We start from the raw sequence: 24,094 nt of genomic DNA, 5'->3' as shown, positions 1-24,094 counted from the left end.
GCCAAACAGGATGTCCCTGCTAGAAAGTTCATCAACTACAAATGCTATGTGGTGGCATAACAAGCAATCATGTGTCAAGATTCTTGGGCTAAAGTTAACCACTGAAAGACCACATGGGAAATGTGGACAGTTCATCTTCATGAAACCGGAGCTAAGTGGGAGGACAGCATTTAGCACTTCCCAAGACTCTGGGGAGGAAGATCTGGATTAAGACAGAACTGAGGATATTAATAAAAGTCTCTACATCGTAACTCAAAGCTATGATGAAAAGTAAAAGAGTCATAACGAAGGCAAAAGCTTATCTGGAATTTAAAATAAGTGTAGCTTGATACAGTTGTACCTTGAGATACGAGCAGACCAATATATGAAATTTTTAAGATACGAGTTCTGACTCGGTCAGTATTTTTGTTCGAGATCAGAGTGAAATTCTGAGATACGAGTCGTGATTCGGAAAGCTGCCACTAGTTGGCACGCTGGCACACGGGTCCAGTATCAGCAGCACAACACCAGCATCTCCTTCCTTCTCATATGTTACCTGCAGAATCATCGAATCTCATGCATTGTACTCGTTCTTGCATCATTTTTGCATTTCTTACTAACTATTTTATTTATTTATATTTTTTACAGAGACAGAGAGTGAGTCAGAGAGAGGGATAGACAGGGACAGACAGACAGACAGGAACAGAGAGAGATGAGAAGCATCAATTATTAGTTTTTCATTGCACATTGCAACACCTTAGTTGTTCAATGATTCCTTTCTCATATGTGCCTTGACCATGGGCCTTCAGCAGACCGAGTAACCCCTTGCTAGAGCCAGCGACCTTGGGTTCAAGCTGGCGGGTTTTTGCTCAAACCAGATGAGCCCGCGCTCAAGCTGGCAACCTCGGGGTCTTGAACCTGGGTCCTCTGCATCCCAGTCTGATGCTCTATCCACTGCACCACCTCCTGGTCAGGCTCTTACTAACTTTTTTGTGTGCTATCATGGGGCCGAAGAAAGTGAGTGTAAAGGACAGTGGTAAGAAGAAGAAGAGAATGATGTCAATAGAAGTAAAGCAAGAAATAATAGAAAAACATGAGCGTGGTGTACGAGTGACTGAATTGGCAAGGCTGTACGACCGCAATACAGCTACAATTTGTACCATCCTTAAACAAAGGATGCCATCAAAAGTGCAAATCCAGCAAAAGGAACTACAATTCTGTCCCAATTAAGGACAAATGGAGAAGCTTTTGCTGGTGTGGGTGAAAGAGAAAGAGCTGGCAGGACCAACATACGAAAGACGGAGGATCAACATACAGTGACAGAGACTGTAATATGCGAAAAGGCACATAGTATTTAGGGTGACTTGAAGAAAGAACCATCAACCTCAAAAGAGGCAGCAGAAGATACGTTTAAGGCAAGTCACGGCTGGTTTAAAAATTTCAAGAAGAAATCTGGCATCCACTCGGCGGTGAGGCATGGTGAAGCTGCGAGTGCTGACGTTAAGGCAGCTGAGGAGTACATCGCACAGTTTTGCTGCGCTTATCAAAAAGGAAGGCTACATCCCCCAACAAGTATTCAACTGTGACGAAACAGGATTGTTCTGGAAAAAAATGCCCCAGAGGACTTTCATCACTGCAGAGGAGAAGAAGCTGCCAGGCCATAAACCCATGAAGGACCATCTGACCCTTACATTGTGTGCAAATGCTAGTGGTGACTATAAAGTAAAGCCACTGCTAGTGTATCATTCTGAAAATCATCGAGGCTTTAAGATTCATAAGATTTTTAAAGAAAAACTGCAGGTTATGCGGTGCGCCAATGCTAGGGCATGGGTTACACGGCAGTTTTTTATTGAATGGGAAAATCTCGTCTTTGGTCCTGCAGTGAAGAAATATCTTCAAGAAAATAAACTCCCAATGAAAGCATTACTAATCCTTGAAAATGCTCCAGCGCACCCACTTGGTCTTGAAGATGACATTCTCGGTGAGTTCAAATTCATGAAAGTCCTCTACCTCCCACCCAACATGACTTCAATCTTGCAACCTATGGATCAGCAGGTCATTTCCAACTTTAAAAAGCTTTACACAAAGCACTTGTCCTGCTGCTGCTTTGAGGTGACTGAGAATACAATTCTAACCCTTCAAGAGTTTTGGAAAGATCACTGCAACATCGTGATGTATTTACACATTATTGACTTGGCATGGCAAGAGGTTAGAAGAACAACCTTGAACTCGGCATAGAAAAAGTTATGGCTTGATATTGTTGCAGACAGGGATTTCAAAGGATTCAAACCAGAGACAGAGACCGAGACCAAGGTAGAAACTGTTGTGGACCGGTAATGGCAAAAAGCCATTATAGATTCAAGGCTTGGCAGGGGGCTTAAGTTCTACCCCCTCCATCTCCATATTTGGCTTTGATGCTCTGTGTTTGCACCCACTCCACTTCCTTCCTTGGGTTGCAGGAAGCAATATACATACCCTTCCTCTGACTCTTTGTTTTCAGATGTTTGTAAAATTCTCTAATGTATACTGTTTTTGCCTTGGGAGAGTTCCTGTCTTAGCCTTTGATGTGCAACTTTGTATCAGGGTCCTTGATATGCATAGGTCCATATAATAAAGCGAACTGAGGCTGTGAGGCACTCAGATGCTGCCAGGCAGTTTGAGGAGTCCTCCCGGTCCCATTGGTTTTGTTCTGACAAAGTGTGTTTCCTTAATTCCGCACCGTTATTTGGAAGCTGCGCTGGTCCGCGGCAAGTGGCGCCCGAACAGACGACTTGAGTACGAGGAAACTAAAACTGAAGGAAGGTGACGGAACTCCCCAAAGTGAAGTGCGCACAGTGAGTAAAGAAAGTTTTTGGGGAAAGTGTAGTTGGGAGTAAAAGAATATGGGACAGATAGGGTCAAAAGTAAGGGACCTTTTTGTAAAAATGTTTCCATATGAAGACAAATCATTGTCTGAAGAGTATCAGGGTAAGCCGGAAACAGAGGGATGTGAATATGAGGATAACTTGAAGTCTGAGGATGACAGGGGGGATGAAAAATCCGTGGCTATGGCTGCCTTAGCCGCGGGGCCTCCGCTGCCCTCAGCTCCTTCCTACATTCAACCCTCTGCTCCTCCGTTCCCTTATCGGGCTGATTCCATAGTCTATAGCTCAAAATCTGGGAAATCTCCTCTCCAACAATCTATAGACCAGGCTCAAAATATAGGGGAAACAATAGATGGCTTTGCCTGTTTTCCTATTGTGGAAAGACAGGATGATACAGGGAGACTAGTGCGAGAACATGAACCTGTACCTTTTAAAACTCTGAAAGAGCTTAAACTTGCTTGTGCTCAGTATGGGCCTACTGCCCCTTTTACACTTGGTTTATTAGATACCATTAGTGCAAAGGCTCTTCCCCCAAATGACTGGAAGGCGATTGCTCGTGCTTGTCTCTCTGGGGGTGATTATTTGTTGTGGAAGTCAAACTTTCATGAAAAGGCTATAGAGCTGGATGAGAAAAATCAGCAAGAGGAGGTTGCTGTTACTGTAGATATGTTAACTGGAGAAGGACAGTATGCCCATATGGCAACTCAATTAGAATATCGACCAGCTATTTATGATATAATTAATCAGCTAGCCACACAGGCATGGAAATGCCTGCCTATTCCAGGGACCAAACCAGAAGAATTTGGTAAAATTAGGCAGGGTGCAGACGAGCGATTTCAAGACTTTGTCTCACGGCTAATTCAAGCAGTTGAAAGAATAGTAGGGGATAAAAATGTGGGAAAGGTTTTAATAAAACAACTAGCCTATGAAAATGCTAATTCTGCTTGTCAGGCTGCACTTCGGCCTCACCGCAAGAAGGGAGATATAGAGGGTTATATTAGAATTTGCGCTGATGTTGGGCCTTCATACATGCAAGGTCTTGCCTTTACCACAGGTAATAAGGCAAGATTTCCAGGACAAAATTTTGATAAAGGACAGAACAAGCGAAGGAAGGAAGGTCAGGGAAGTACTTTTGCCCGTGGAAACTGTTTTCAATGCGGGGGTTCGGGGCATTTTGCTAAAAACTGCCCTGCTTTCCCCGGATATTGGTCTCGGCCTCTCCCTCAAGGACAGCCAGCCCTTAAGGCTCCGGACCTCTGCCCACTTTGTAGACATGGGAAACACTGGAAGAATAAGGGGAGGCCTAAATGTACTACCGCAGGGCAGGGAAACGGACAATGGGGCCCTCCCCGGCCCCATCAAACAATAGGGGCAATGTCAGTGTTTCCTCAGCAAATTCAGATTCCAGTAGGCCAAACATTGCCCAACTATCCCAGGCAACAACAGGCAGTACAGGACTGGACCTCAGTCCCACCTCCCAATTCGTATTGACTCCAGAGATGGGACCTCAAGCCATACCCATTGGAATTTTTGGGCCACTTCCCAGTAACACAGTAGGAATCTTGTTAGGCAAAAGTAGTTTAACTATGAGGGAATTCTTTGTTCTTCCTGGAGTGATAGACTCTGATTATACAGGGGAAATTAAAGTAATGGCTCACACTTTGAGGAATATAGTCACTATCTCCCCTGATATGAAAATTGCTCAATTAATCCTTTTACCTCTTTTAAGACAAGGCCAAACCCTGCTAAAGGGACCCCAAGAGAATCAAAGATTTGGCTCCACTGATACTGCCTATTGGATTCAAAAAATAGGTCAGGAACGCCCTGAAATGGAACTAACAATACAAGGGCGTAAATTTAAAGGGCTTTTAGATACCGGGGCTGATGTATCTGTTATTGCAAAGCTACATTGGCCTCCTTCCTGGCCCACTCATGCAGCAGCCACAGAATTACAAGGTATAGGGCAGAGTAAATCCCCTCAACAAAGTTCTAGTTTTTTACAATGGGAAAATAAAGAAGGTCATTCTGGATTTTTTCAGCCTTATGTGCTCCCTGGATTGCCAGTTAATTTGTGGGGTAGAGATGTTTTGAAAAATATGGGGGCATTGCTTGTCAGTCCTAATAGTTTAGTTAGTACTCAAATGCTTGATCAGGGATTTTTGCCCACTAAGGGTCTAGGGAAAGAACAGCAAGGAATTCTCACCCCCATAGAAGTGGCACCCAATACCAGAAGGCATGGATTAGGATATCAAAATTTTGCATAGGGGCCTTGGTAGCTCCTGCTACCCCAATAATGCACTGTGCAGACCCAATTACTTGGAAATCAGATAATCCTGTATGGGTAGACCAATGGCCCCTTTCTCAGGAGAAACTTAGGGCAGCTGCTCAATTGGTACAGGAACAGCTACAGCTTGGGCACATTGAACCATCTAATAGTCCATGGAATACGCCTATATTTGTCATTAAAAAGAAATCAGGAAACTGGAGGCTATTACAAGATTTGAGAGCAATAAATAAGACTATGGAAATTATGGGTCCTCTCCAGCTAGGACTTCCTTCTCCTACTGCCATTCCATGGAACTATCACCTTATAGTTGTTGATTTGAAGGATTGCTTTTTTACTATTCCTTTAAGCCCTCATGATTGCAAGCGTTTTGCATTCAGTGTTCCTTCACTTAATTTTCAGGCTCCCATGGAGCGATACCAGTGGAGAGTTTTGCCTCAAGGTATGGCTAATAGTCCTACCTTGTGCCAAAAATATGTTGCTCAAGCCATCTCTCCAGTACGAAGGCAACACCCTAAGGCATACATAATTCATTATATGGATGATATTCTTATTGCTCATCCAGATAAAGACACTGTGTTGACCATTTTGCAACAACTAGAATATTCTCTGAAAAAATCAGGACTTTATATAGCTCCCGAAAAGGTACAGCAATCTTTACCTTTTTCTTATTTAGGACAAATTATTGAGGGACAACAAATTCGCCCACAGAAAATAGAAATCAGGACAGATCATTTGCAAACTTTAAACGATTTCCAGAAACTGTTAGGAGACATTAATTGGCTTAGACCTTCCTTGAAATTAACTACTGGAGAACTGAAGCCACTTTTTGATATTCTTAGAGGCTCAGCTGAACCAGCTTCTCCTCGGCTACTTACACCTGCGGGACAACAAGCTTTAAAGCTTGTAGAAAAGGCCTTGCAGCAAGCACAACTAAAACGCATAAATCCTGAGGAATCAATTGCCCTACTAATATGTCCCTCAAGTTACACTCCAACAGGACTATTGTGGCAAGCTTCAGGTCCTATTGAATGGATTCATTTAGCTGTTACTCCTAAGAAAGTTTTATCTCCATATTTTGATCTTGTTGCCTCCTTGATTATCAAGGGGCGTAGGCGACTCTTGCAGCTTATAGGTTTTGAGTCACAGACTATTGTTCCTTTTTCAAAGGATCAACAACAATGGCTCTGGGAAACTTCCACAAAATGGCAAATCGCTTTTGCAAATTTTACAGGCCAAATTGATTCTCACTACCCAGCTGATAAAATAGTTCAATTTCCATTAATTACTACCTTTATATTTCCTAAGACAATTGTTAATGAGCCCATTCCTGAAGCACCTACAATCTTTACTGACGGATCCAGCTCAGGAATAGCAGGCTTAATAATCAATGGACAGCTTTATACTGAAACAGTCACCTTAAAATCAGCCCAAAGAGTAGAATTACATGCCATTACCATGGCTTTTCAGCATTTGCCATACTCCTCCTTTAATTTATATACAGACAGCAGATATTTACTTATGGTTGTTTCCACTATAGAGACTGCTGTCTTAGGGACAACTGCTGATGAGGTACTATTTCAGCAGTTCCTCCTTCTTCAAAGACTTGTACGTCAACATACAGCTCCGTGTTTTATAGGACATATTCGAGCTCACTCCATGCTCCCTGGAGCTTTAGCGCAAGGGAATGCCCTTGTTGATCAAGCTACCCAAAAGAAAATTATTGGAGCAACCATGACAGATCAAGCAATTCAGTCTCATACTATCCATCACCAGAACGCTGCAGCCCTGCGTAAACAGTTTCAACTTTCTCGGGAAGCAGCACGGCAGATTGTTAAATCTTGTCCAAGGTGCCCTATATTACAATCTGTCCCTTCGTTTGGAATTAACCCTCGAGGACTCCTACCGGGGCAACTTTGGCAAATGGATGTTACTCATATACCTTCATTTGGCAAACAATCCTTTGTCCACGTTACAGTAGATACTTATTCTGGATTTATAGTAGCCTCTGCCAGAACAGGAGAGGCTGCCAAACATGTTATAGCTCACTGCTTGTATGCATTTTCTATTATTGGACTTCCTAAACTGATTAAAACTGACAATGCTCCTGCACATGTAGGAAAAGCATTTACTACATTTTGTCAGACTTTTGGACTTGACCTAAGGACGGGAATTCCTTACAATCCCCAGGGTCAAGGCATTGTAGAGCGTGCACATCAAACACTTAAAAACCAATTGGAAAAAATTAAAAAAGGGGAATTATACCCTCAAACTCCTGCAAATCTTCTTTGTCATGCTCTTTTCACTTTAAATTTTTTGAATACTGATGTACAGGGTCATTCAGCAGCAGAGAGACTCTGGAACCCTGCAAGGAAAGCCTTCCCTGAAGTGCGATGGAGGGACCCACTCACAGGAATCTGGCAAGGGCCAGACCCTGTTCTCTTATGGGGCCGAGGATATGTGTGTGTTTTTCCTAGGTCTGCTGAAGCTCCTCGGTGGGTCCCTGAACGACTGGTGAGACACCATAATTCTAGATGAGAGACTCACTTCACAAGAGCAATTGCATAAGACTTACTATGCTCTCTTCCCTTTCTCAATTATTATCTAATTTTTTTAATGTTTTAGATCATTTTATTTTCCTGATCCATTGCTTGAAAGGAGGGCGAAAGGGGGGCCTGATTTGGGTATTGCTGAATAGAAATCTCATACGGCCGTCTTGAGATTTTTCGAGAGAGATCTGTTTAGTATATATCCTTATTACGTTCCTATTAAGATAGCCCTACTTAAGATCAAGCAGGCCATAGTTCAATCTCTAAAACCTCGGGTTTCACTCTTGATTTGTGTGATTGTATGTGAAGTCTTTGTTTAATGTCTAAGTGTTTTTGTTTATAAGGCCTGAATAAGTCCTTACATGAAAAGTAATGATAATAATAGTTTTGGAAGTGCCGGCTGTAGTATTGAAAACAAAACGGGAATAATTTCATTTCCCTATATAAATATAATTTTGTTTGGAATAAGTAGAGCACTCTCATTTTGGATCCAAAAGACTTGCTGGTTTGGCCAGGCTGCTCCAGGCCACAAGTGAAAGGCTTGAAGCAGCATAGATTTACATAATAAAGGTGTAAAGATTTTTTTGCTGTAGAAGAATAATGAAGATCACAATGGGATTTTTCAGTTTTGATATGTACTCTCTAAAGTGCCTGTTAATTAATGTTAAGGGGGTGTTTTGATAAGTGTGGGAATGTTGTTTGGAGGTGCTTTTACTCTATTTTTGTTAAAAGTTAACAAAGTCAAGAATTTCTTGCAATATTAGAAGTCAAAATATTGTAAAGTGTAATTCAATTATAAATAATATAAAAAGAAAGGGGGGGGGGGATTCATGTCCTGGAGCTCCTGCAGATCTACCCTGTTACGCTTTTTACTTCAAACAGTTTATCTTGAATGCTGATGTACAAAAGATGCCCAAATTTTTGTCCTGCAAACTACTACCCTTTTTTTTACTTTTATTTGATTCCAGCTAATGACACAGTTTTGTTCTATTCTGAATAGCTCCAGATATATAGGCAGATAGGGACCCTCAAGCCCCTCAGCGAGATCTTCTGAGCATGGCTTTTAAGGTACCAAGAGGCCGAAAAAGCCCAAAGGAGATCAGGTAAAATACTAGCTCTTGGCATACGCCCTCAGAGGCTCCAACGCTCCAACTGGAACTTCATCAGGGCCCTGCTTCAATAGTGGAAAGGATGGTCATTTAAGCCAAAGCCTGCCAGGCTTACATGCCTTTGCTGTGAGGAAGAAGGGACACACTGGAAGGTAGGCTTCCCCCTCACTCCTCTAAGGGAGGGTTCAGTCTCTTCCAGCCCTGCTCCAGCCACCTGTGACCTAACCTTGCCCAGAATACTGGGATTTGCCACTGAAGGCTAAAAGGTGCCCAGGGCCGTCAGCCCCATCTACGACACTGTGGACGAGCCTGGGGTATTTCTTCCAAGTAGCTGGTAGACTGGTCTCATTTACACAAGGGTCATTTAACTAGGTCTTGCCTGAATATTCAGGTTTTTTATTCTTCCCTCGAAGATCTCTGTTGTGGGTATTGATAGTCCTGTTTTCTGCTGCTTTGATTAATATACAGTCTTTCTTTTATTCCTCCTGCCTCAATGCCCCACTCATAGTTTAGGCTAGGACCTACTCCTAATTCAGAGCTCCTTTTTTCCTTTTTTGCCAATTTACAAAATTATCTCTGCCACCCAGCTTAGTGTATCCCAAGGTTCTCCTCACCACTCCATGGCTGTAAAGCTCCAGTATAGGACCCCTGGGTTCATCTTTCCAGTTTAAAGAAAACGGAAGCTCCGTCTTCATGCGTGCTGCAGATGGCTTTTCCAGTCTACCTGGGTCATTGCCAGCTGGGAAGCAGCGGTCATTGGGACTTTGATGCTAGCTGCAGAGTGTGGAAGTGTGACAGCAATTCCAGTGCCATGTGGACTTCTCCTGAAAGTGGACTTTTCCTGGACTCCTGCTCCTGTGACAGTTTTTGATGGACTGAACTGGGGTTGGGTTGCATTTGCAGAGATTTGGAATGGTGTTGGTGCCAACTTGGACTTGGTGAACACTTTAAGGACATTACTCTTTTATAGATTCTTATTGTATTATTAGCTTAAAGAGTTTGCTTAAAGGCTTTAATTACTGTGATGTATTAGTATACTTGTTTTGGGTATCTGTTAGCATTGGCTATACTAATTTTGTGTTTATTCTGTATTTTCTCCGTCTGCCTCCAAATTAGAAAATCAGATGAGTGCAAATCTCTGCACACAAATTAAAAAGAAAAGGGGGATATGTTGTGGACCGGTAATGGCAAAAAGCCATTATAGATTCAAGGCTTGGCAGGGGGCTTAAGTTCTACCCCCTCCATCTCCATATTTGGCTTTGATGCTCTGTGTTTGCACCCACTCCACTTCCTTCCTTGGGTTGCAGGAAGCAATATACATACCCTTCCTCTGACTCTTTGTTTTCAGATGTTTGTAAAATTCTCTAATGTATACTGTTTTTGCCTTGGGAGAGTTCCTGTCTTAGCCTTTGATGTGCAACTTTGTATCAGGGTCCTTGATATGCATAGGTCCATATAATAAAGTGAACTGAGGCTGTGAGGCACTCAGATGCTGCCAGGCAGTTTGAGGAGTCCTCCCGGTCCCATTGGTTTTGTTCTGACAAAGTGTGTTTCCTTAATTCCACACCGTTATTTGGAAGCTGCGCTGGTCCGCGGCAAGAAACATTAGAGGATATTGTGTCCCTAGAAAAATCGATGGGTCTGGAGGTAGATGAGGGCAACGTAAAGGAGTTCGTCGAGAAACACGAGGAGGAACTCTTCAACTGAAGAGTTGAAGGAGCAACATACAGAGCTTCTGCAGGAGATTAGTAGTGAGGAGGAGGTAGAGTTGGAGGAAGTGATTTCTATAAGTGAAATTAAATACATGCTGGCATTGTGGGAGACGCTTTCAAGTTTTATTGAAAAGAAACACCCAGAGCCCTGGCCGGTTTGCTCAGTGGTAGAGCATCGGCCTGGCGTGCAGGAGTCCCAGGTTCGATTCCCAGCCAGCACACATAGGAGAAGCGCCCATCTGCTTCTCTACCCCTCCCCTTCTCCTTCCTCTCTGTCTCTCTTCTTCCCCTCCCGCAGCCGAGGCTACATTGGAGCAAAAGTTGGCCCGGGCGCTAGGGATGGCTCCTTGGCCTCTGCTCCAGGTGCTAGAGTGGCTCTGGTCGCAACAGAGCAACGCCCCGGATCAGCAGAGCATCGCCCCCTGGTGGGCATGCGGGTGGATCCCGGTCAGGCACATGTGGGAGTCTGTCTGACTGCCTCCCCCTTTCCAGCTTCAGAAAAGTACAAAAAAAAAAAAAAGAAACACCCAGAAAAAGTTTCAACTGGTCGTGCTTCAGCACTTTTTAATGACACTTGTTTGTCACATTTCTGTAACATTTTAAAAGGCAGGCAAAAGCAAACCTCTTTGGATAGATTTTTATTCAAAAGTCCTACAAGTGGCCCTGGCCGGTTGACTCAGTGGTAGAGAGTCGGCCTGGCGTGTGGAGGTCCTGGGTTCGATTCCCGGCCAGTGCACACAGGAGAAGCGCCCATCTGCTTCTCCATCCCTCCCCCTCTCCTTCCTCTCTGTCTCTCTCTTCCCCTCCCACAGCCGAGGCTCCATTGGAGCAAAGATGGCCCGGGCACTGGGGATGGCTCCTTGGCCTCTGCCCCAGGCACTGGAGTGGCTCTGGTTGCAACAGAGTGACGCCCCGGAGAGGCAGAGCATCGCCCCCTGGTGGGCAGAGCGTCGCCCCCTGGTGGGCGTGCCGGGTGGATTCCGGTCAGGTGCATGCGGGAGTCTGTCTGACTGTCTCTCCCAGTTTGTAGCTTCAGAAAAATACACACACACACACACAAAAAAAAGTCCTGCAAGTAAAAGTGCCGAAAGTGCAGCCAAAAAGGCAAAAACAGGTGATGATTAAATGAAAAATATGTAATGTTAAGCTTAGGTTAAGTTTAAAGTTAAGAAAGTGCATTTTTTTACACTTAAGTTTTTGTGGTTTCATTTTTTTTGTTTGTTTTTATTAATTTTTAGAGAGGAGAGTGAGTGAGTGAGAGAGAGAGAGAGAGAGAGAGAAGGGGGAGGGAGGAGCAGGAAGCATCAACTCCCATATGTGCCTTGACCAGGCAAGTCCAGGGTTTTGAACCGGCAACCTCAGCGTTTCCAGGTCGACGTTTTATCCACTGCACCACCACAGGTCAGGCGCAGTTTTAGTTTTGTTTAAAGTAAAGAAAACGCAGTTTTAGTTTACATTTAGTGTTAAGAAAGTGCAGTTTTAGTTTACGTGTCTACAGTGCCTGCATCCCTTCCTGCCTCCCTCCTCCTCCGCCATTTACTTCCTTTAGCTGCCCTCGTCTGTTTCCAAGGTAAGAATACAGTACTAAATAACACTTTTTTCTTTTATTTCATATATTTTGTTATGCATTGGTAAAGTATACATGTGTGTTTTTTAATTAAAAACATGTCTTTCTTCATAATTTAGGATGGTTTGGGGATGTTTCATGGGGCTGGAACAGATTAAATCTGTTTCAGTTATTTTAGATGGGAGAAATTTGTTTGATATACGAGTTGACTGACTTACGAGCTCGGTTACAGAACGAATTAAACTCCTATCTCAAGGTACGGCTGTATTTTATGATGAGGATGAGTCAAAGGTCCCCTCCCACTTGCACTGTTATATCTGCCTGGCAACATCTGATGAGGGAGCATAAAAGAGGACATACTCAACTGTAGTGACAGAGAAGGAGTCCTGGAGGGAAAGAGAGAAGAGGGAAAACAAGAGCAGCAGTACGCTCCTTAAGAACCTGAACACTTAGTCTGACCAGGCAGTGGCACAGTGGATGCAGTGTTGGACTGGGACGCAGAGGATCCAGGTTCAAAGCCCCAGAGTCATCAGCTTCAGTGCAGGCTCATCTCGTTTGAGCAGGACTCACTAGCTTAAGCCCAAATTTGCTGGCGAGGGGTCACTCGGTCTGCTGCTGCAGCCTCTCGGTCAAGGCACATAGAGAAAGCAATCAATGAACAACAAAGAATTGATGCTTCTCATCTCTCTCCCTTCCTCTCTGTCTGTCCCTATCTGTCCCTCTCTCTGTCACTGTCACTGTCTCTGTCACTCACACACACACACAGAACTTAAAGGTTTATTTTTTGGTTTATTTCTTTTCTCTCATATTTTATTCAAGATTAGCACACTTCAATTTATTCCCCCAATTCTGGATGTCTCAAATATTTGAACATGGAAAAACAGATTGAAATAAGAATTTTATTAACAAAGAACTCCCACTTAAAACTTTGTAACTGCAGGCCCTGGCCGGTTGGCTCAGTGGTTGAGTGTCGGCCTGGCGTGCGTAGGTCCCGGGTTCAATTCCCCACCAGGGCACACAGGAGAAGCGCCCATCTGCTTCTCCACCCCTCCCCCTCTCCTTCCTCTCTGTCTCTCTCTTCCCCTCTCGCAGCCAAGGCTCCATTGGAGCAAAGATGGCCTGGGTGCTGGGGATGGCTCCTTGGCCACTGCCCCAGGCGCTAGAGTGGCTCTGGTCACGGCAGAGCAATGCCCCGGAGGGGCAGAGCGTCGCCCCCTGGTGGGCATGCCGGGTGGATCCCAGTCGGGCGCATGCGGGAGTCTGACTGTCTCTCCCCGTTTCCAGCTTCAGAAAAATACAAAAACAAAAAAACAAAAAAAACTTTGTAACTACAGCCTGACCTGTGGTGGCACAGTGGATCAAGCGTGGACCTGGAATGCTGAGGTCACTGGTTCAAAACCCTGGGCTTGCTGGTCCAAGTCACATATGGGAGTTGATGCTTCCTGCTCCTCCCCTCCTGTCCCCCTTCTCTATTTCTCTCTGTCTCTCTTTTCTAAAATGCATAAATAAAATAAAACTCGGTAACTACAAAAACTATAATTTCACAGAGAAACCTTTCAATTCCTGGCTCTCCTGCCACTGCTTTTCTTCTAGGATAATAATTTCTAACAACTATAATATGCTAAGGACTTTAAATATATCACCTTATTCAATCCTCATGACAACTCTATGAGGTAGGCATAGGATTTCCACAGCAAGATCACACAGATAGCCTATGATGGGCCAAGGCCTTAACCCCAGAGGCCTATGTTTACCTTATACTCTATCCTTAACCCTATATTTGACACATCTAGAAGAGGTACTTTCTGTATAACACAGAACTCAAGTTCTTCTACCTTTTGCTATTTTACCTTATTTTATTATTATTTTTTTTAATCATTGATTTCAGTGAGAGGGGAAAGAAGGAGGGGGGAAGAGAGAGACAGAAACATCAAACTATTCTTGTAACGTGCCCTGACCAGAGATCACACCAGCGATCTCTGTGCCTCGAGATCATGCTCTAACCAGCTGAGCTATCTGGCCAGGGCACAAACTTTTGCTATTTTAAAGGCAACTTTTAGAATGAATCATCACACGAGCTTAGCAGATTATGACTGTTCTTGGAGCACCAGGCTAGATATATGACATGGGTCAGATGAAGATGAAAGGTCCGGAGGGCCAGTGGTTAAAGGGACACTCTGGCTTAATATGTTAAAATTATACATAGAAAACTAATTTATAGCACAGGTGACACAGAAAAGAGGACTTAGAACACCACTGATCGAAGTATAGCAAGTTAGAGTTTAAATCAAAAATAATGCCTTCCCTTGATTTTTAGGGTAACTAGCTCACCCTTGTGGACAGAAAACAACTGCACAAACACCACTTTCCTCCCGTATCACCACCTCACTAAAACACTGCACTAACACTGGGGAGACTGACTGACCAGTAGGTAGGTAGCCTTGAAAATATAAGTTTGAGCAAACTTTCCAAGAAGATCTACACGGCAAAGTATACTGTTACTATCTATACTGTGTTAGCAATCTAACACCTGAAAATTAGTTATCTATATAATGTGGGAAGTTTCTGAAAGATTTTTAACTCAAATAAAATATAAAACCAAGAATTTGTTAAAAACAATGTAACAAGAATCATTATTTATAAATGAGTTTCTGTTGTAAAGTTAATTGTAAAAGATTATAGTAGCAATTTTTCAATTTGGTAGAAATCACCTGAACTTTTAATAGAACCTAACTACAAAAGTATTTATTCCAATATTTATTTATTCTATACATATTTATTACCTATTATGTAATAGGCACTATGCTAGACACTAAATACAGACCAAATAATAAGCTACTGCATTATTATGCAGAAAAGCAAAATATTGTCATGCAATAGAGATCTTGTAGCTACTTCTGATTTAGTGATCAAAGGGGGCCACTCCAGAAAACTGTAAACAATACAATTTTCCATCAATAGTAAACAACCCAATGTCTATCAATCATGATACAAATATACAATAAAATATTAGGCACACATTAAAAGTATCAGGTAGAACTTATAAATACTAATATGAGATATACAATATATACCACAAATTTGAGGAACATAAGGTAAGAAGAGGATGTATATGATTCTATGCATATAAATTTCTTAAAGCTAATATTTTGATGTGGTTATATACATTAAAAATAACTTACGATTATTAACAGTGATTACTTTCAGGAAGAGAAATTTGGAGTGGGGAGATTCTATATTCCATTTCGTGTGTGTGTGTGTGTGTGTGTGTATTCCTTTTATTTAAACACTAAAATTTTATTTTTAACATATAAATAAAAGTCAAATCTGTATGACAGAAAACATGGACCTTCTACTTCTGATCTATCTGAAACTCTTATAATTCTAATTTACAGACTTAACATAGAACTTTCCTACTTAGAGAAGGTAGTAATAAAATGACCATCTCAAAAAGGACTCTTTGTGGATAACATTTAGCTTAATGGTGAATATGGCACAGCCATCTCCAGTGGCTTATAACCCCTCACCCACCCACCCACCCAGTTCAGCTTTCATTGGTAAAAATTGGTCCACCTGCTCTCTGTGAGGTACAGGTATGAGGCTATCTATTTCCACTTCTACATAAAACAATTTGTGAAAAAACTGGTAAGGAACACATCAAATTCATTCAACAGACACAAGGAATAAAAGCGGAGTCTTTTCCCACCATTACTAACATTCAAATGCCATTGCCACATATTCAACTCACTCAAGAAGATTCCTCAAATAACTACAAATGTCCTATGTATTAATACACCTAAATTTACTAAAAAAGTAAATAAAAATTTTAAAAAGGACCCCAATGATTCAAGAGTAAAACATACTTCAGAAGAATTTAGACAAAGAAGTCTAATTATTGAGTGGCATTTTTCAGCCCATGTTGAAGGATCCATTTCCAAAATTAGCAAAACAAAATAGTATTTTCACTCTATGAGGATAAACAAACAAGCCTATTTATAAGTTTCTTACCTAATGTAGCATGACTTTCTTGCTCCTGACTCTTTCCCACAGAGGCCATCATTTTTGAATATGTAACAGTCCACCAAGGATTATACTTCAAAACCTGTTCAACAGCCTCATCTTCAAAAAAGTCAGCTCTGGGAAAAAAAACATTCAATGTCAGGGGGTCTCATAATACAGACCTAGGCTGGTTTTCATTTTTAAAAATTTTATAACATTACATTTGCACTACATTAATATAGATTAATCCAGAGTACATTTTAAGGAAAGACAGAGCACTGCATTTACTTTCTTTGTGGTTAATAAAAATCATAAAATGAAAAGTAAACATGACTAAAAGAACATTTGATATTTATGATCTTAAGTGGAAGGCATACAGAAGATGAGTCTTACCCTAAAGTCCCATCCCCTGACTGCACTGGTGTGGGACAAAGTGAAACAAACAAACAATGGATGGGAGCCTACCCACTGGTGAGAGGTTTGCAAATATCATAGATTTGGGTAAAGTTAGTTACAATAAAGAAAAGAATCCTTTAATTCCACCAACAAAGAAAAATAAGCATGAGTAGAAAATTTAAGATACTAAATATCCACATACAGCTACACACACACTCCACTGTTTAGCATGTGCACTCATATTTTCTACCAAGATACAATCTGTTTTATTTAGCTATGTTAATCTTAATAGGTCCTAAATTTAAAACTACTGAAAAAGATAAAAGCAACCTTTGTAAACAAAAGGAAATTCATTTTCCTACACTTCACTTGCTCAGTTTTAACTGGAAATGTAACTGCTATATTTAAAATATACTCTTGAAGGACACTTATTCAGAAAATATGCTATCCTGCACTCTAAGTTGGAAATTGGTATTTTGGGGAAGACTGACAAAAAATATAACTCATGATGAAAAGTTCATTTATATTTTAGTGAATTAGAAACTCAAGGGATTGGTTTTATTGATAAATTGGATTTTCTAGCTGATAGTTTTATGACCTTCAATACTTTTTTCTTTCAACTGAGATACTGAAATCTTTTTAAAATTAGAAATGTCAGATAACAAGTTCTTTGTATGTGTCTAACACTGCATTAAGTGCTTCTTGCTTATTATTTTTTTTAAATCCTCACACCATCCCCATGAGCAAGGGATACTCCCTACCCAGTTTACATGGGTGGAAACTAAGGGTCAGAAAAGCTGCACATCATGACCACAGTAAAAAAATCATTAAGAATTATGGCCAGGATTTAGACCCACTTAAGTCTTCCTCCAGAATCCAATCTATCAACTAACATATGCATTCTGTTTTTATGCTTGAGAAAATAAAGTACATATTGAAAAAACTGAAAAACAATTATCCTGAAACAATAATTCTCAATATCAATTTTGGTCAGGTGCGCAAAGCATGTGAGACTAAGATGAAGTAGTTGCCTTATAAATTAATCCCATAAAGTTTCTTATTAGCTATCATTTTTAAAGTGAAGGAAAACTGAAACTGATGGTTGCCAGATGGGAAGGGGAATTGAATTAAAAAGGTAAAGGGATTTAAGAGATACAAATTGGTAGTTACAAAATAGTCACAGAGATGTAAAGTTCAGCACAGGGAATCTAGTCATTAATATTGTAATACCTGTGTATGGTGTCAAGTAGATAATAGACTTATTGGGGAATCCTTCTGTAAATTGTCTAACCACTATTTTGTTTACTTGAAACTAATTTAATATTGAATTTCAACTGTAATTTAAATTTTTTTAATAAAAAAACCTTTTGATTTGATGTTCTACTATAGATTTTCATCCACTAATCAAAATGTAAACTTTTTCTAGAAAATGATTTTCAAAAAAGATGAACAATAAGAATAATTAGGCCAACTAGGCAGTGGTGCAGTGGATAGAGCATCATACTGGGACACATAGGACCCAAGTTTGAAACCCTGAGGTCGCTGGCTTGAGCGTGAGATCATAGATATGACCCCATGGTCGCTGGCTTGAAGCCCAAGGTTGCTGGCTTGAGCAAGAGGTCACTTGTTCTGCTGTAGCCACCCTAACCCCCCACACCCCTGTCAAGGCACATATGAGAAAGCAATCAATGAACAACTAAGGACCCACAATGAAGAACTGATGCTTCTTATCTCTCTCCCTTCCTGTCTGTCTGTCCCTATCCGTCCCTCTCTGTCTCCTTCTGTCTCTGTCACAAAAAACAAAAACAAAAAAATAAGTAGTAAAATGCTAAAAAAGTCAACAAAAGTATTAACTTTGTGCCATGTTCCAAGCTCCATGTTGGGCATTATTTCATGGCTACTATATTACATGGCTGACAAGACACAGGGAGTCCTGCCGCTCACAGAACTTACAGTCCCACAGAAGAGTCAAATAATTACAACCCACTATAAGTGCTAGGACAAATGTTATGGCAAAATAAAATTGGGATGACAGGCAAGATCCCTGAAGCAAATAATATCTAAGTGAAGAGCTGAATAATAATTAAGCATTAAACAGATTAGGAGAGGTGAGAGAAAATAATCTTGATTGAAAGAACAGTTAGAAAGGCTAGGAAATAAGGTATATTTAAGAAAAACAAGTTGAGAATAGCTGAAAATAATGATTGTGGTAACAATGACCTACAGGATTTTTATCCCTAAGAACAATTGAATACTTAAAAGCTTTTGTATAAGGAACTGACATCAGTGTGTTTCAGAACATCATTCTCACTGCCACCTAGAAAATGGTTAAAAGGGACCTGAAGGAAGAGAAATAATGGTGGCCTTGAACAGGACAAGGAGTAAAAGTGGATATATCTGTCATATAGTTAGAAGCTAGAATCCTCAGGATGTTAAAGGAGCCAGGAGTCAAAGTTGATTCCCAGAATTTTGGCCTCAAAAATGCAGTGGACAACAGTGACCTTTGTTGAGACAGAAACACGGGATGTTAACAAACATGACAAGAGAGATAATGACTTCTGCTTAAAACAGGCTGAGTATAAGCTGTTTTTCTAGGAAAGGCAGAAACTTGTCCAATAGACAAGGCCAGAATTGCTCAGGAAAAACTGTCAGAGTGAGCAATAAGAGCCTTGGACACTACAGAGTCAAGGACATTTAATGCAAAAATAGAAGAGACCATCTAAAGAAGTGCTTTATTTCCCCCTAGGAGAAAAAATAGTAAAAAAAAGATTGGCTCCATAGGACAGTATTTTTGCCAACTTCACTCCCCTTCCCTTGCCCCTCAAATTTTCAGAATATTTAAGACAGTGGTTCTCAAAGTGTGCGCCAGGGTACACTGGTGCGCCCTAGAAGATTTCCAAGTGCGTCCTATGGTATTCCAGCTAATATGTGCCTGTTGGGGACCAAAAAACCAACAGGGTTTTTGGAGTTTAGATTTTTTGGGGGACAGAGGTGTGGGGAACTGGCTGTAAACTGACAGTCTGCCCAACCCCCACCTCACTTGCCTGATTAGGTTGCAAAAGGTTGTTACGCTTTGGTGCTAGATTGCTTCCATGTTTCCTGGAAAGACTGGAAGCAAGTTTCTTCTATCCTTTGTTTGGTATCAAGTTAAGATGATATGTATGGTGGGGGTTTTCTGTACTCAACATAATTAAGGGTAAAAAGAGAGGAATTCTACCAATGTATTGATAAGGAAATGAGAGTTTGCCTTTCAAATATATGCCCAAACATTGAACACAAGAATGAAAAAACTTAACACATTCGTGCTGGGAACTGCCGAATTTACTAACTCTTACTAAGAATGTATCTATATATATAAAAAGATAACTTTTTGCCATTTTTTAATTTTTTAACCCCTTTTTTACAAATTCTAAAAAGCATAACAAAAAATGTAACATAAACGTTTTTTAGGCCCTGGCCCGGTTGGCTCAGCGGTAGAGCATTGGCCTGGCGTGCGGGGGACCCGGGTTCGATTCCCGGCCAGGGCACATAGGAGAGGCGCCCATTTGCTTCTCCACCCCCCCCCCTCCTCTCTGTCTCTCTCTTCCCCTCCCACAGCCGAGGCTCCATTGGAGCAAGGATGGTCTGGGCGCTGGGGATGGTTCCTTGGCCTCTGCCCCAGGCGCTGGAGTGGCTCTGGTCGCAGCAGAGCGATGCCCCGGAGGGGCAGAGCATCGCCCCCTGGTGGGCAGAGCATCGCCCCTGGTGGGCGTGCCGAGTGGATCCCGGTCGGGCGCATGCAGGAGTCTGTCTGACTGTCTCTCCCCGTTTCCAGCTTCAGAAAAATACAAAAAAAAAAAAAAAAAAAAAATTTTTTAATGTCAGAATAATTTTGTCGTATTTATTTCATTTAATTATCATAAAAGTACACTTGGATTTTATATTTTTTTCTTTAATATTTGACTTATTATATAACATATCTCTCAGAAATTTGAATATAGGGTGCCTACAATTATTTGTAGGATTTTAAATGTGCCCCGACTTCAAAAAGTTTGAGAACTAATGATTTAAGGGATTATTTGGGGTAAAGTATCACTTATACAGACCTAGTAATAAAGTTGTGATTTTTACAGTGTCCATGATTTAAAAGTTTTATAAATAGACTTGAAGCTGGATGGTAGTCTACTTTCCACAACAAATTATTTTCAAGTTTTTAAATGCTATTGAATTAAACAAGCATTCACTGAGTACCCTCTATGTGCAAGCAGATCAGAGACATGAAGATTGGCAAGACTTATTCTCTGCCTTTCAGGACTCCACAATTTAATGAAAACCATAAACACATAAACAATATTATTTAAAAGCTGAGATATAACACAGTAACACTGAGAAGGGCTTCCCCTGCCAGAATGGAAGAAAGAGCACCATGGAGTGACAGTGGAGCCTGCCTAGTCCTAACAAAGATAAGAAATTCCAACACAGCCATGGAGTAGGCGGATGTTTCAACTGCGAACTCCCAGGACCAAACTGGATTACAACTTAATAATCATCATCTTGAAAAACCAACTTTTGGACTAAACGAAGCAATCACAGAACCAAGGATCACAGAAGAAGCCACAGCAAGACTGGTAGGAAGGGCAGAGATGCGGAAATGGCTCCTGGTTCCCAGGAGTGAGTGGGATGGAGGGTCTGAAAGGACTCTCACTGTGGGGAGGGTCGCCCTGAGCGGTGTGGGTCCTCAGTCCCAGGCCCGGAGCCCCACCCTTGAGCCCTAGAGCCTAAAAGAGGCACCCACGTAACATCTGACGGTGAAAACAGCCAGGATTTCTGTCTGTGAGAAACAGGTGGAGCTTCAGAGACGCAGACTTTATCTTAAAGTGCCAGCACAGAAAATCTCATTCACAGCCACTTACCTGGACCTCCAGCAGAGGGAGGGCTGAGAGGACTGGAGTTCCGTGAGGGGAGTATAAAGTTGGAGGCTGAGGGAGAGACACTGTGGAGGACAGCCACCAGAACTCCTATGCTGAGTTATTCTCCAATATTGCAGCTGCTATCTTTCCTGGGTGGAGCAGCCCCCTCTGAGCAGCATAAGCCTGGGGAAAAGCAACTACTCTGCCCTCAGGAGTCTCTCCTGCCCCAGTCATGGTGACAGAGTCATGCTAAGAAGCCAGGAGGCAGGGCACATGTCAGTGACTCAGTTTTCTGCTGTTCAGGCTGGAGCTCCAACCCTCAAACATCTGAGTCTAAAACTGGTGCTTCCACCTCACATGAGACTTATTAGAAACTGTTCAGAATGTGGGCAGACCATACCACTGCGTCCCAGAGGCCACAACAACCAGGTTCCTGGAGCCACTCCCTACTGAGGTCTGTGAAAAAGTCTGGACAGATTGACACCTGGGGCTAAAAGGGTGGAGTCACACCAACCACCCTTCCTAATCCATGAATAACCAGAGGCTAGACTCTACCAGAGGTTTTATCACTGGTCAGCTTAGAAAGCAGCCAGGAGACAGAGGCTGCAGGAGGAGAAACTCAAGGAACCTTGGCCTTTGAAGCAGACCTTCCCCCAGGCCCAGTGTGGATAAAAGCCAACCTCAGCATGCAGCTTTGTATTTCTATGAGCACCTGGGCCCAGCAGAGACAGCCACAAACTCTGGATTGGCTGTAGCTCAAAGAAGGTTGCTGAGGGCCAGTCACGGGCAGTGTCTCCCTCTGGTCTGTGCCAAGTTTCCGCCAGGGAGGCCCAGGGCTGGCATATCCAGTGACCAGCTGTGGAAAACATCAGTACAGGACCTAATAACCTTTGCTAGAGTGGTATCCTAAGGAAGAGCTCCTCACACCTGGCCCAGCTGAGACGAGTTCCACTCTCTATGATCAGCATGGGCACAAAGACTCATTTGCATTGGACAGGGTGCAGCTTCACAGTCAGCCAGCCTGGGTGCTGGATATCCTGCCCTGCTGAGCTAGATTCCACAGGGGGGAAAAAGGCTTGGAGCATGGACATTTAAACTGTGGGTCCCTGTGAGCATATTGTTGGGTCTGGTCAAGGGGCTTAGCCACTTTCTTGGAGGGCACAATCAACCCCAGGAAAGGACTCTCTGTCTTCCTCCCTGAAACCAGGGTATCTTTACAGAAGATTCTGTCAAAAGACCAGGCAGCTACAAGAGGTGGTGGAGCAGCTGAAAAGTGGAGGCATATCGTACAAACCTTGGGGCTTTTACGGAGCTGCTATCATCTCTAAACAGTAGGAACCTGGTTCTTATACACAGGTTGGTACCTCCTACACTACCCAGGCACAGAAAATGCACAAAGCAAAAAAAGCACCAGCTGTAGACAGGTATCCCAAAGCAGGTTATAAACAATGGCTGATGCCAACCCTAGAAGATTTAGAACCAACACAACTAGTAGTGGGTGGCAAACAGCAACAACCCTAGACTCAGCTAGTTACACAAGCAGCACACCAAAAGGAGAAGTCTAACAGACACCAGACAGTGTGGAGAATAAATATACCCACAGGACAGACACTGCACAGTGTGTAATACACATGATCAAGGTTGACCCTTAGAGATAGTCACCCTAAAGCAGGCGTCCCCAAACTGCGGCCCCCTGAGGCCATTTATCCAGCCCCCACTGCACTTCTGGAAGGGGCACCTCTTTCATTGGTGGTCAGTGAGAGGACCACTGTATTTGGCTGCCCTCCAATGGTCTGAGGGACAGTGAACTGGTCCCCTGTGTAAAAAGTTTGGAGACCCCTGCCCTAAAGGAATAACCATACCCACAAAAGGCCAACTGCATTCAATACTCACATAAACAGAAAGGAAAATACTACCTTCAATAAGCATTACCAGAGGAAAGAAAACAGATGGCCTGGAGGGCAGTTAACACTGAGCACATCTTCCTCATAGACACCACAAAAATTTCAGTCAGAGCCCTACCTAATTAATACACAGGCAAAATGGGCAGACAAAGAAAGGCAAACCAAATGAATCAACAAGAGAAATCTCCAGAAAGAGAACTAAATAAAATGAAAGAACTAAACTAAAAGATGCCGAGTTTAAAATAATAATTTTTAGGACACTCAAGAATCTTAGAGAAAAAAATGGATGGTCATAATTAGCACCTAAATAAAGAGAAAGCAAGCATCAAAAAGGTCATTGAGATCATAAAAAAGAACCAGTCAGAAATGAAAAATATAATATCAGAAATGAAGACTGTACTGGAAGGAATTAACAGCAAGCTGGATGAGTGAGATGATTAAATCAGAGATTTAGAAGACAAGATGAACACAAGCACAGAAGCAGAGCAGCAAAATGAAAAAGGCACAGAAACTCTGAAAGACCTCTGTGACGACATGAACAGAAAACAACATCTACATCTGCACCACAGGGATTTCAGATGGACAAGAGAACGAACAAAGGATAAAGAACCTGTTTGAAGAAATCATAGCTAAAAATTCCCCTAAATTGATGAAGAAAAAAAGTCTCACAAGCTCAAGAAGCACAGAGAGTCCCATTAAAGAGGAACTCAAGGAGGCCTACACCAAGACACATCATAATTAAAATGCCAAAGATAAGAGACAAGGAAAGAATACTAAAAGCTGCAAGAGAAAAGCAGTTAATTGCCAACAGAGGAGCCCCCATAAAAGGGACATCCCACTTC

General features: G+C 42.1%; 1 protein-coding gene across 6 annotated transcripts in view; it reads right to left on the bottom strand.

The window, feature by feature from the left end:
* The window catches only part of SHQ1 (SHQ1, H/ACA ribonucleoprotein assembly factor), a 132,989-nt gene that overhangs the window by 72,986 nt on the left and 35,909 nt on the right, over positions 1–24,094 (bottom strand). For all 6 annotated transcript variants that reach the window (XM_066244844.1, XM_066244845.1, XM_066244843.1 and 3 more), the window contains one exon: positions 16,073–16,200. In XM_066244844.1, coding sequence (XP_066100941.1) covers positions 16,073–16,200 — 128 coding nt within the window. The remainder of the gene's footprint in view (positions 1–16,072; positions 16,201–24,094) is intronic.

The sequence above is a fragment of the Saccopteryx bilineata genome, chromosome 10 (genome assembly GCF_036850765.1).
Source record: "Saccopteryx bilineata isolate mSacBil1 chromosome 10, mSacBil1_pri_phased_curated, whole genome shotgun sequence".
NCBI classification, from domain to species: domain Eukaryota; kingdom Metazoa; phylum Chordata; class Mammalia; order Chiroptera; family Emballonuridae; genus Saccopteryx; species Saccopteryx bilineata.
Note: the sequence above shows the minus strand (reverse complement) of the source record. Positions and strands in the feature narration are given on the sequence as shown.